This window comes from Prionailurus viverrinus, chromosome A1, assembly GCF_022837055.1.
Source record: "Prionailurus viverrinus isolate Anna chromosome A1, UM_Priviv_1.0, whole genome shotgun sequence".
Classification (NCBI taxonomy): Eukaryota; Metazoa; Chordata; class Mammalia; order Carnivora; family Felidae; genus Prionailurus; species Prionailurus viverrinus.
In genome coordinates this window covers 122,492,405-122,504,644 of record NC_062561.1, presented here as the reverse complement: position 1 = coordinate 122,504,644, position 12,240 = coordinate 122,492,405, and the positions used below count along the sequence as shown (strand labels likewise).

At 35.4% G+C, this 12,240-nt stretch overlaps 1 protein-coding gene across 10 annotated transcripts in view; it reads right to left on the bottom strand.

Moving 5' to 3' along the window:
- Nucleotides 1-12,240, bottom strand: part of TCERG1 (transcription elongation regulator 1) — a 61,960-nt gene that overhangs the window by 6,687 nt on the left and 43,033 nt on the right. For all 10 annotated transcript variants that reach the window (XR_007150526.1, XM_047850970.1, XM_047850979.1 and 7 more), the window contains 4 exons: nucleotides 10,491-10,609; nucleotides 5,791-5,941; nucleotides 1,311-1,475; nucleotides 869-1,051 (listed from right to left, as the gene is read on the bottom strand). Coding sequence is in view for 9 of the 10 variants with exons in the window: in XM_047850970.1 (XP_047706926.1) it covers nucleotides 869-1,051; nucleotides 1,311-1,475; nucleotides 5,791-5,941; nucleotides 10,491-10,609 (618 nt within the window). In the remaining variant the exon portion in view is untranslated. The remainder of the gene's footprint in view (nucleotides 1-868; nucleotides 1,052-1,310; nucleotides 1,476-5,790; nucleotides 5,942-10,490; nucleotides 10,610-12,240) is intronic.

Below are 12,240 nucleotides of genomic sequence, written 5' to 3'. Positions count from 1 at the left end.
GCAACCACTATGAGTAGAGAAGCTTCTCTCTGTGAAAGCAACAGGGAGAGTGACAAAATCAGATCTGGTTTTTAGGATGATTTCTGTGACTGCGATAAAGAGAATGAATGTGGGGAAAAGTAAACGCAGCGAAAGAAATCAGTGAATGACTGTAACTAGCCAGAGAACAGAAAGAGGAAACTCAAAACATACCAGCAGAAGCAAGGGAAGAAATCCAAAGAACTGACAGTAGTAGTAACAACAAGAGTCCTTATGAAAGAGAGAAAAGAAATAGTAGGAGAGATGGTGACACGGAGAGGGGACAAAACATGTGGAACAGCAGAGTGGCCTCGGTGCACTGGCTATACAGACAAAACCCTACACACCTCAGCAACCCTGGGTGATGTGCAGAAGCGCTGGCAAGAAAATTCCAGAGTATCTATCTCCTGGGGTCAGTACACCTCCAGTCTAGACCTCATACCATTTACATGTACAATCATTCATCACCACAGTGGTGACCCTAAATCACCAGGCAAAAGGTTTAACTCTATTCAGCACATTTTGTTTATTATTACGGCATGTAAGTGTGTGAAAATTTAAGATGACTTCCATCAAGAATAAAAAGTTATCTTTGAGACTAAAAGATTATACATTTTTATATGTACAAAAGAAACTTCTGAAAATGTTAAATAACAATGGTTTTCTTATTCTAGTGGGTGCTAATACTATTTTAAAACACTTTATGAAACTTACCAAATTATATCTCTCAGATTCCATTTAAAGAATATTAAAATTTGCACTAACAAGACAACCTAATAGATCTCTAATATCCAGTACTTAAGGGACAGGGCTGGGGGGGGGAGGAGCGGGGAGTGAGAGGAATATATACCATGTCAGATAAAAGAGCCTTGAAATTCTGGATAGCTTCTTCTCGTTTGTGTTGCTCTCTCTCTCGGTCTATTTCTTTTGTTTGCTCTGAACGTGCCTTTTGAACCTCTCTTTCTCGTTCTCGAAGGCTTGCCTCAATGCGGGCTTGCCTTTCAAGCTCCTTTTCTTTTTCTGAGTCCAAATTCTATAAAGTAAAATTACATTATCAAGATATGTTTCCAGAGTAAGTGGCTTGCCAAATACAGAATTTCAAACCTGGGTTTTACCAAGAATATACATTAACACTGTACCTCGTTTCCAAATCAACTACATGTGCTAGAGATCCTTATATTAATTATACTGACAGGAAAAATTCCAAATCCCAAACAGCAGCTAATACCTTTATGATGCAATTAAGAATTTTCTTATTCCATATTTATAGTATAAATAAACACAATAGTTACCTTGGCTATTTTTTCAATGTACTGTTTGAAAAGGTCTTCTCTCATTGAAGAACTATCCACTGCCTTGTAACGTGGATCACTTTCTACTTTGTCTTTTACTTTGCTCCATCGGGACTGACTGTCCAAGTGATGATTAGATAACAGTTCAAAGAAATCCGATTTAATCTGTATTTCAAAATATATCAGGGAATGGGGGGTGGGGGGAATCCACCATGAGAAATTCCTCATATGCAAATGTTTACAACCAGAAAAAATTGTTCACTTACCTTAAAGATGAGAATAATAACTTTTTAAATTCATTTATTTATAGTGGAATAAATTTTAGTCAGAGAGTATTAGAATTGCTCTTTCATGATAAATATAAAAATCAACAGACATAAACTCTCATTTAAAATCTACCAAACTCGGGGCGCCTAGGTGGCGCAGTCGGTTAAGCGTCCGACTTCAGCCAGGTCACGATCTCGCGGTCCGTGAGTTCGAGCCCCGCGTCAGGCTCTGGGCTGATGGCTCAGGGCCTGGAGCCTGTTTCCGATTCTGTGTCTCCCTTTCTCTCTGCCCCTCCCCCGTTCATGCTCTGTCTCTCTCTGTCCCAAAAATAAATAAACGTTGAAAAAAAAAAAATTAAAATCTACCAAACTCAAGATAAATCATTTTCTCCAAATTATTCAAATACAGAAAAAAAATTTTTTTAGGTTGTTAACTTTTTCATTTCAGCAATGCCACGTTTTTATAAGAGAGAAGAATTTATATTTATTTTTAGATAATAATCAGGCTTATGAACTGACAGTAAACTACATTTTAATATCAAGTTAATAATAATGACTTATTTTAAAAAGTAGATGAATATAATTTTTGTTTGTTACAATAGGGGAATTTAGAAATAGATGAGCACAAATAACAAGTCTCATTCATTAGAAACTTGGAACGGTACTGCCAAATGTCTAAAAACAAGTAAAAAGCAGGGTAAATTTTTGTATTTTAATTAAAAAAAAATCAATGCCTGTACCCTTACATATAAATTATAGGATTTCTATGATCATAATTAATCATTACTTTAAAAACTATATTCACATTTTTGGTATTTTTTAGCATTAAACATGTATACCTTTATAACTCAAATCTGTTAATAAATTAACATTCTGAGCCAATCAAGTACCAACTCAGTAAAATTACACCAAGGTTATTAAAAGATATTAATCCTTTGGTAGCAACATGTACAATACTTAGAATCCTTCTCCCAAACTATAATTCTTATTTTTTTAAATAGGGGATAACGAAATAAAGAAAGCGTTTATTTTTACATAACTTTGAGGACCTGTTTTAAAATTCAGTATCATTCAAGTTATCTTGTACTCCTATGAGGGGAGACACCAGAGGCAGCCAGTCAATTCAATAGAGAAGTCAGACCATGTCAAGAACCTCTCTTCCCTGTAGGAATTAAACATGCTGGCTTCCCGCGTGACCAAAGGAATCAGAAATTAGAAATGGAATCACATTCTTTCTGCCTATTCCAAACTCTCATTTCCCCTAACAGAGAATTAAGAGAGGATAATGTCATTTCTGGAAAACACTAGTAAGATTATAAGAAAAGAGTTTCTTTCCTATTAGAGAATTTTTTAAAAACCAAGAGCTAATCAGCTGTGGATTTCTTTTACTACTGAACTTGGCTCTTGACTTTGTAGTAATAAGAAATACTCATAAATCTAGTATTTTCACACAATGAAAAAGCAACTACTTGATATAGTGATGTAACAATTTTTCTGTTCATCTTGTCTACTTTGTATCTGACATGATGAACACCAAATTCCTAGATGCCTGTGAAAACTAGAAAGCAAAATTTACAAAATTTATGTTAAATAAAACATGCAAGCTACTTTAAATAGGAATCTTTTCAAGCCAATTTCCAAGTCAATTTATATTGACTTAAGACAATTTTCAAATATTAGACGCAAAGCCTACAAATGATTTTCTTACAGTTTTAAAAATGTGTGATGTATAAACAGTGAATTTTAAATGAAATTAAATTTTAACTTCCCCTCACTGTGGATATTACCATTACAGGCTATACATGGCTTACCAAAGCTGCCATTTGTATGAGAACTATCAACAACTGCATAAATGTCAAAAAATTTAAGTTACCCATTAGCAGCAATCCAAGACTCCACATTCCCAGTTTTCTTCTCTCCCCAAATCAAAGTACCTTACCATCTAGGCTGTTCACTTTAACAGGGAAAAACAGTCTCCTAAGCCTAATGTACTGTAACATACTTAACTTGTTCAGAAGAAAATTTAAGTGAGCAAAGAGAGAAAAATGCACTTCATGAGAGGATTAACTCTACTGTGTGCAACTTCAAATGTGTTGTTCCAAAAGGTATCTTATTTGAACCACAGTTTTATAAAAATGGGTTATACAATATAATAAAATTTAAAAAACCTTGAAGGTAGCTACTTTGGCAGACAAAACAGTCTAGCAAAAGTAAGCAGAATTTTAGGGGCATTTTTTATAAAATGGAAAATTACCAGTGAAAGCTACCTGCAAATGATTTTTCTCTTTAGCTTGAAAATGTCTACCAAAGGTGGGGGCTACTTCACCAAAAGTCAGTGTCCTTTACAGGTTTTTGACTTAGCAAAAAACTTTTATTATCTGGCTGTTAACTGCATTACCTCAATACTACAAACAGCAATTAGAGAATCATAAGAATAAAGAAAGCAAACTCCAATAAACTAGCACCATGCTATGAGCACTAATCTTTCTATTCAATTACATACAGCTAAAATGGGGTTTAAAAAAAAACAGTATAGACAATATACTTCATAGGAATAATCATTAAAAGTCATGAAGAAAGTAATAAAACTTCATTAACCAGCTACTTCTCAGACCGTGAATATAAAATACACTGTATTTAAACTCTTAAAGATTTGTTCCCAGGGCCTAGTTAGTAAGTAATTTTGCATTCTTTAAATTGGCTGAGAAAGTTTCACTTATTTCCTGGCTCTTTTTTAAAAATTTAGTAAAGGTACAAAGCCAAACCTATAACTTAGAGAATTATTTTACAATCAAAAGAAAGTAAAGCTGAATACAGCAGGTTTATTTAGATGCAATATCTATTTAATTTACTTTAATACATTTTGGGCACAACTCTCATCACTTCATAAGGAAAAAAGACTAAAAAAATGTAAAGTACCGGAACTGCGGGAGGCTAAAGTCACCACACAGAGATACCAATTCTTTCCTCACTAGGGAATCCCATAATACTTTGCGTATCAGTGATTGACAGCTGTCAGACTGAACTGATTGACAGGCCGCACAGCACAAAACTGTAAAGTCTATCCACTTGTTATAAAACAAAATACACAAAATAGTTACAAAAAGTGTTTAGAAAAAGAACATTGGTTATAAATGCAAAGAGAAAAATATTCAATTTGTATAAAAGCAATCACACAGTATCAACTATTTATTTTACTTGGTATTCTTTAATCAAATAAGGTATTACCAAAAGTCAAAAGTAGCAAACAATACATTAACATGATTCTAATTCAGCATACACAATGTTTACACAGAACTCAATTCTGCACATTTCCTGAGAAGCATAATCATTTACGGAAAAAAAAAAAAAAGTTAAAGGTGAAATAATAATTCTGGAAGAATCTCCACTGAAGCCCAAGAAACCAAATAATCAGGAAATTTCAGATACTTCTGACAAAAGTTATTTCACCCAATACTGTTGCTATTTACAGTGCAGGAGGCTTGAGCCCATTAAGAATGGTATTACTTCCCTCATGACATTCCTTAATAGAATTTGTGATGTTTTAACTTTCTGGAATGAAAGCCCATTTTAAATGTCAAAAATGATTAGGCTTCAGAGGTTCTTCATCTCCATCCACAAAGCACACAGGGGGACTAAGGAGAGTGGCTGCGTGTTCTGATGGCCCGCGCACCTCCGGTGCGGTCTCCACCCGCCTGCCTCCCCAGTGGTGGGCTCCTCTCCGCTCCTGACACCACTACCAAGTGACATTTGGAATTCATTAATCTTTCATAGCTGACCTTTATTTCTGATAAGCAATAATTTATACGTAAGATATGTTTACTAAAAGATTAGAAAGTCACTAAAATGCTATCTGTTAGAAGGCAAAAAAGATAAAAAAGCTTTTTAAAATTTAAAGGTTACCGCTTATTAGGAATCTTGAATTTTAGCAGGCACCAGTGAGTAGAAAGATCTAACAGTCAGTTCCGGGTGTACTGGGCAAACTCAGTATTAATAAAATTTAAAGCAAATCTATGTACTTTAGTAAACTTATTAAAATAAGCATTATGGAAGTAAAGTGACTGAATACACACACGTAAACAACTGTAAAAGTGAACTTACAAAACTAACCAGTCTGGGGGTCCTGTGATCTATGCCCATGAATGAGATCAGAAAAAACATGGCCCCAGCTTAGTCTCTTCCCATTCACGCTCCTGTCAATCACCTCATCTTACCTTCTCACCTCTGGTCTTCGAATCTTCTTTCTCTTTCTTCCTTGCAGCTGCCACAAATTCATTAAACAAGGCTTCTCGATCTTTCATCTTTTCAATTGCTTTGAATCTTGAATCTTTAGCATGCTTGGCTGCAAATTCACTAAAAGTAGCTCTGTAACAAAATGGCAAGTGTGCTAACTTTGGTAGAGCTATTTCTGCTTATAGAAAGGTATAGAAGAAGATACCATTTTTCCAGCCAGAATATGTGCCAAAGACTCACTAAGTCCCAACATTTGCCTAAAGAGTAAACAATGAGCTACAGAAAGGAGTACAAGAGGGCTAAAGGGTGAAAATGTGGTTGGTGATTTGTACGCTGTCAAGCATGACACTGGGGGATAACACATCAGAGAACAAAAAATGTATGTGCTTCAAGAGACTTAAGAGCTCATCTATTTCCACACTAAGAAGAGGCTGAGTCTTGCTTCTAGCCATGGTGGAGTTAACTACCGAATTAGATCTCCTTCCAGAAACAACTGTGAAAGAAGACAAATGTATGAGGCAAATGATTCCAAAACAGTGCATAATAGGTAGGGTAGTAGTAAGACTGAGGAAAGGCCCACTGCCCTATGCCACAGGACAATTTCCCAAGGTACAGAGAGCTACAGTCCAAGCAGAGTACAGCAGTCCCAATAGCTACAAGTAGTAAAGATCAGAGTCTGGGTGTTAAAATGGCAAGGGAAGAAGCTCTAGAAAGATAGTACCCAGTAAATATACCACAAGGCGATTCCCCATGAATAGAAGGCCAAGGCTGAAGGGTACAATAGCAGGGAAAAACCATATCCCCTGCCAAAGTGCTACCTGGTTAAGAGCAAAAAACAAGTGTTAGAAACTGAGTAGTGCAGAAAAAGAACAGCATTCGGACACTAAAGTCCACAAAAGCTGCACAATGGAGACAAAGCTGGACTGCTGAGAAACTTCCAACTTCTGAGACCCACACTAACAAAGCCTTAAATCAAAGCTATATTCAGGTGATCAGCCTGTAACTAAACTGCCTGCGAAAACAAAAATCCACTCTTCAGAGTAAGGGAAGAGACTTTCAGAGTCTCTATAATCCACTATTTTCAATATTCAATCAGACAACACTAAACATACAAAGAATGTATAACCCAAATCAAAAAAATTTTTCAATCCACAGAAACTGAACTGAAAATGCTCAGATGCTGTTCTGGAAGAGACAAATCCTTTAAAAATATTGTAATTATATTGAAAGAATTTAAGAAAAATAGATTCAAAGAACTAAAAACATGGCCTTAATGAATGAATAAAAGGGAGTTTTAGTAAAGACACAGAAAATAGGAAAAAAGAACCTAAAACTAACTGAAAGGAAAAATTCATTGGGTGGGCTTAACAAAAGAGCAGACCTAGAATAAAGAGCTACTGACTCCAAATTAGATCAGTAACAGTTATCTAATCAAAAGAATACACACAAAAAAAAATTGGGGGAGGAGGGGAATAGTCTCAGGGATTTGTCAGATAATTAGAATTCTAAAAGAGAAAACAATCAGAACAGAAAAAATGCTGATCAAAAATTTTCCAAATTTGATGAAAACATCAATGCATAGATCCAAAAAGCAAAGCAAGCTGCCAAGAAGGCTACATAAAAAAATGAGGCCTACAAGGGATAATGAGGCTCAGTATAAAAAAAAAAACTTTCTCCACAAATAAAAGGCATTTATAATTCATACATTTGGATGTATTTCAATATTTGAAGCTTTCACCTCACATAATAATTTGCCTTATAATAAATACTCCCATATTTAGCAAGTTTTTTTAGAAGGGAAAGCTAAATCTTACTCTCTCCCTTTAAAAACTGTTTATTTCAATACAAATATAGAACACATCTTCTTAGGTGTTAAAGCAAAGATATACTACAACTTTAATTGTAAATAAACTGGTTAACGTCAGAATTTAGTATTTAAAACATCAACTGAAGATTACGAGTACCATTCATAGCTAACATTTGCTATTTTGAAGCTTTGCTAACCAAACCCGTATTCTAATAATCTTTTACATATAACTATCGTTACTCACAATACCTAATTTCATTAATTCAACACTTTTTAACAACAGGATACACTGCAAACCTGGTTTGAATACTGGATAGGTAAACTTAATAAAAGTTTAAATAAAATAAAAACGTGTATCCCAGGAACAGGATGACATACACCTAAGTCCACTAAATCTGTTTTGTTTTCATGACAAACTAAGCACCTTGCATTATAATTTTAAGAGAGAATTACTACTATGATTAAAGAATAAACCTGTTTTTAAATGTAAAATCGGGGCACCTGGGTGGCTCAGTCAGTTAAGCATCCAACTTCAGCTCAGGTCATGATCTCGCAGTTCATGGGTTGGAGCCCCACGTTGGGATCTGCACTGACAGCTCAGAGCCTGGAGCCTGCTTCGGATTCTGTGTCTCCTCTCTCTCTGCCCCTGGCCTGCTTGTGCTCATTCTCAATCTCTTTCTCTCAAAAATATACATTAAAGGGGTGCCTAGGTGGCTCAGTCAGTTAAGCATCTTGGCTTCGGCTCAGGTTGTGATCTCACGGTTTGTGGGTTGGAGCCCCACGTCGGCTCTGTGCTGACAGCTCAGAGACTACAGCCTGCTTTGGATTCTGTGTCTCCCTCTCTTTCTGCCCCTCCCTGCTCGCACTGTCTCTCACTCTCTCTCTCAAAAATAAACACTAAAAAATAATTTCTTTAATAAAAACATTAAAAAACTACAAATAAAATATAAAATCAATTTCTAAAAGTGAGAATTATTTTACACATATTTATATCATTTGTAATAAAATGGGTAAAATAATTATTTTTTCACTAGAAAAGACTAAAATGAAATTTTAGCATTAGATTGTGACAGATTTTTATAGAACTCATCTCTCAACTCCAGAAAGTGCTGCTTGGTAAACAGACAGTCACTCTTTTCTCTCAGGGAGAGGTGAGGGTGGATAATAGTGGTAGGAGACTGGGAAGTGACCAGGAAATGACCCAAGGAGATATGCCTTGAAATTTCTTTCAATCCAAAAAGAAAAAAGACATAGAAATAGGCACTAAATTCTCCCCAGTCATTTTTTCCTTCAGAATAAGCTCCAATGTTTCTTATCTACAAAATCTAGTTATAATATATAGTCTCTTCCCATTTCAAAGAGAATTTAAGTTAGCGGACATATTTTCTCAATTTTAAGTTTTTCCTCCTCATTTTCTGCTTACTAAATTTGGTTCTAATCTCTAGGGTCACGTTAAATGCATCAATATAGCAATACAGCACAATGTCCCAAGTGCTAAGACTTCTAGTTATGTGTCTCATGGCTTTATTTTCTGAAGTAACCTGCAAGGTACAGCTTGCTCCACCAATTCTGTCAGCCCCAAAAGAGCACCCGCCTGGGTACTGGGATAGAGCAGTAACTTAATTTGTCAAATCCAAAAAACGGAAATCTCTTCAGAGTCTCAGTTATTGTCAGATCCATAAGGGTTTTAATAAATAAATGTATTTTGCTGAATCATTTGAAAATAAGCTGCAGACATCATGAGACTTCATCTATAACTATTTTAGCATGCATCTCCTCAGAGCAAATCCTTTTTCCTCTATAACCACCGTACCCAAGAAAATTGTGAATTCTCTAATACCATGTAATACCAATGCATCCATGCTCAAATCTCCTCAACTGCCTCCCCAAATGTCTTTTATAACTGAGTCACAAGTACTGACCCATGAACTCAATGTTTTGATTAACCAAAAAGAAAGGACCAAGACCCCTCGGAGAGTCCGAAACTCTACTCTCCCCTGACAAATGTTACGTTCTTCAGAGCTCCAAATACTCTATTAACTTTGTTATCTGAGATGTGTATTAATGCCCTAGGTTCCTCTTCATGTTTCAAATATAAAATTATAATATTAAATATACTTTCTCAAACAACATTCTCTCTTCTACTTCCAATGACAAAAGTAACCGTTTCAACAAGATGAACTTTTATAAAAAGTGCCATTTAAACAAGACACTCCATAATTCTACCCTGCAGTTTTAAAAATTTTCCACGTTATGAGGTATTCACAGCAACCAAGTAACAAACACTGTTGCCAAAACTAAACCATAAATAAAAAGTAATTTTCTCTTGCCTAGACTATTCTGTATTAACACTGGAATCCAGTTGAAATCCTACATTCACTTGGGTAAGGTATGAGACAAGCATATAAATCTATACTGGCTGTTTTAGAAGACTGAGTGAGATAATGAGATAACGTGTGTATACGTATATGTGCTTAAAGTGCATGTATGTATGTATGTATAAGTTTGTACATACAACTTTTTAAGTGCACATAAGATATCCGCTAAATGATGCCAAATATTATTGTTTTTATGATGCTAGTCACGTTGTGTTAAATGTCTCCTCTTCTACACCCCATTACACATACTCATTAACAATCAACTGAATCAACAATCAACTGAAAATATCAGACAAAAACATATCTAGACACTGCCTCTCAAAGAGCACAAGAGGTTCCTCTAAAGGAAATATATTAAGAATAAAGATTAGAAATGCATAACCAATAATGAAATAAACTTTTCATGTCCAATTATCCAAAAGATACATATTCTCTTAGCTGATCTTAGAAGAAAGCACATACATATTTTGAAATGTTACAGTAATGAACCATATACCTTGGATTAAATTTTGCTTCTTCCATCATTTTTTTGAAATCTTCCTTGGCTTGCATTATTTTGTTTTTCTTTTCCCTGCGTTCTTCCTCTGCCCTCGTCTTTACATATTGATCAAATACCTATCACAAAAATAAACCAATTGGGCAAGTTAGTCTTCCATAGGAATAATTTAATTACCAAACTATGGAATCTGTTAAGAAAATACTGAGTCAATGTCTTTGTCCAAACTATAATAGAAAAAAATGAATTAGATATCTCAATTGTATGCAGATTATCTGTAGCAAGTCTCACTTTAAAACTTCAGTTGACAGTGTTACAGAACCACACAAGCTCTCGGCTGAGACTTCAGAACAAAGTTAAAAGCCCCTTTAATTTTCATTGTCCCTGATTACAAACTGAATACACGCATATTAAAAAAATTTCAGGGGATATAAAATATATAAATTACAATCCTTCCAAATCTCTTCTAGAAAAAAAACGTTAAGAGTATGGAACAGATAGTTTACATTTATTTCTGTGCTTCTTTTTAAGACATAATTATCTCTACCAAAATGTAATGCTTTACATCTATCCCATAATATTTTCCCCCACCTAATCATGTACAGACAAGATAATAAACTGAACATGCACATCTATTTCCTTTCTTCCAATGCCAATACAATGACAAGAGGATTTCCCTTTTTAAGTCACAAACCAACAAGACCAGGCAAATGGGAAAAAGAAAGAGCAAGTCTTGAAGATGAAAAGCACAAGGATAAGCAGTAAAGGACTGGCAAAAAAGAGAGCTGACCCAAATTCAACGGTCAAGAAAAGAAACCAATTCTTTTTTTATTAGAGAATCCTCAAACAGTTCCAGAAGTGACAGCACCAGATATCCATGGAAGTGAGGGCAGAGTACAGCTACAATAAGGCTGTTAAAGAAGGAGTCCATCAGAAAATCTCCCTTGCCAACAGCATGTATCTGGGGGCTCTGCCACTTCTGAGCCTCAGTAAAAGGCAAGTGATTATTCTCTAGAACCAGGGTGGGCAATTCACAACCTGCTGGCCAAACTTGGCCTGTTGCCTATTTTTGTACAGCCCAGAAAGAGTTTTAACAGTTTTTAAATAGTTACAGAATAGAGAATTTTGTAACATTTCATGACATGTGACAATTAAATGAAATCCAAATTTTAGTGTCCACAAGTAAAACTTTATTGGAACAGTCAGGCTCATTCCTTCACATCTATCTACCTGTGGGTGCTCCTTTGTTACAGTAGCAGAACTACACTACTATGACAGAGACCAAATGGCCCCCAAAGCTAAAATATTTATTGTCTGACCCTTTATTTTAAAATCTTGCTAGGGGCGCCTGGGTGGCTCAGTCGGTTAAGCGTCTGACTTCGGCTCAGATCATGATCTCACGGTCCGTGAGTTCAAGCCCCGCGTCAGGCTCTGTGCTGACAGCTCAGAGCCTGGAGCCCATTTCAGATTCTGTGTCTCCCTCTCTCTGACCCTCCCCCGTTCATGCTCTGTCTCTCTCTCTGTCTCAAAAAAAAACAAACATTAAAAAAAAAAAAATTTAAAAAAAAAAATCTTGCTAATTCTTGCTCTAAAAGGTAAAGCAGTATCTCTCAAGGTAAAGGGGGAGGGGGGGGGCATACCTAATTTAACATACTAAAGTAAGTTTTATTTTCTAATAAAACTAAGAAAATGTACTGTAATCATAAAACAAGAAAAACTTAAAGAACAAAAAGAAATCCTACAAATTAAA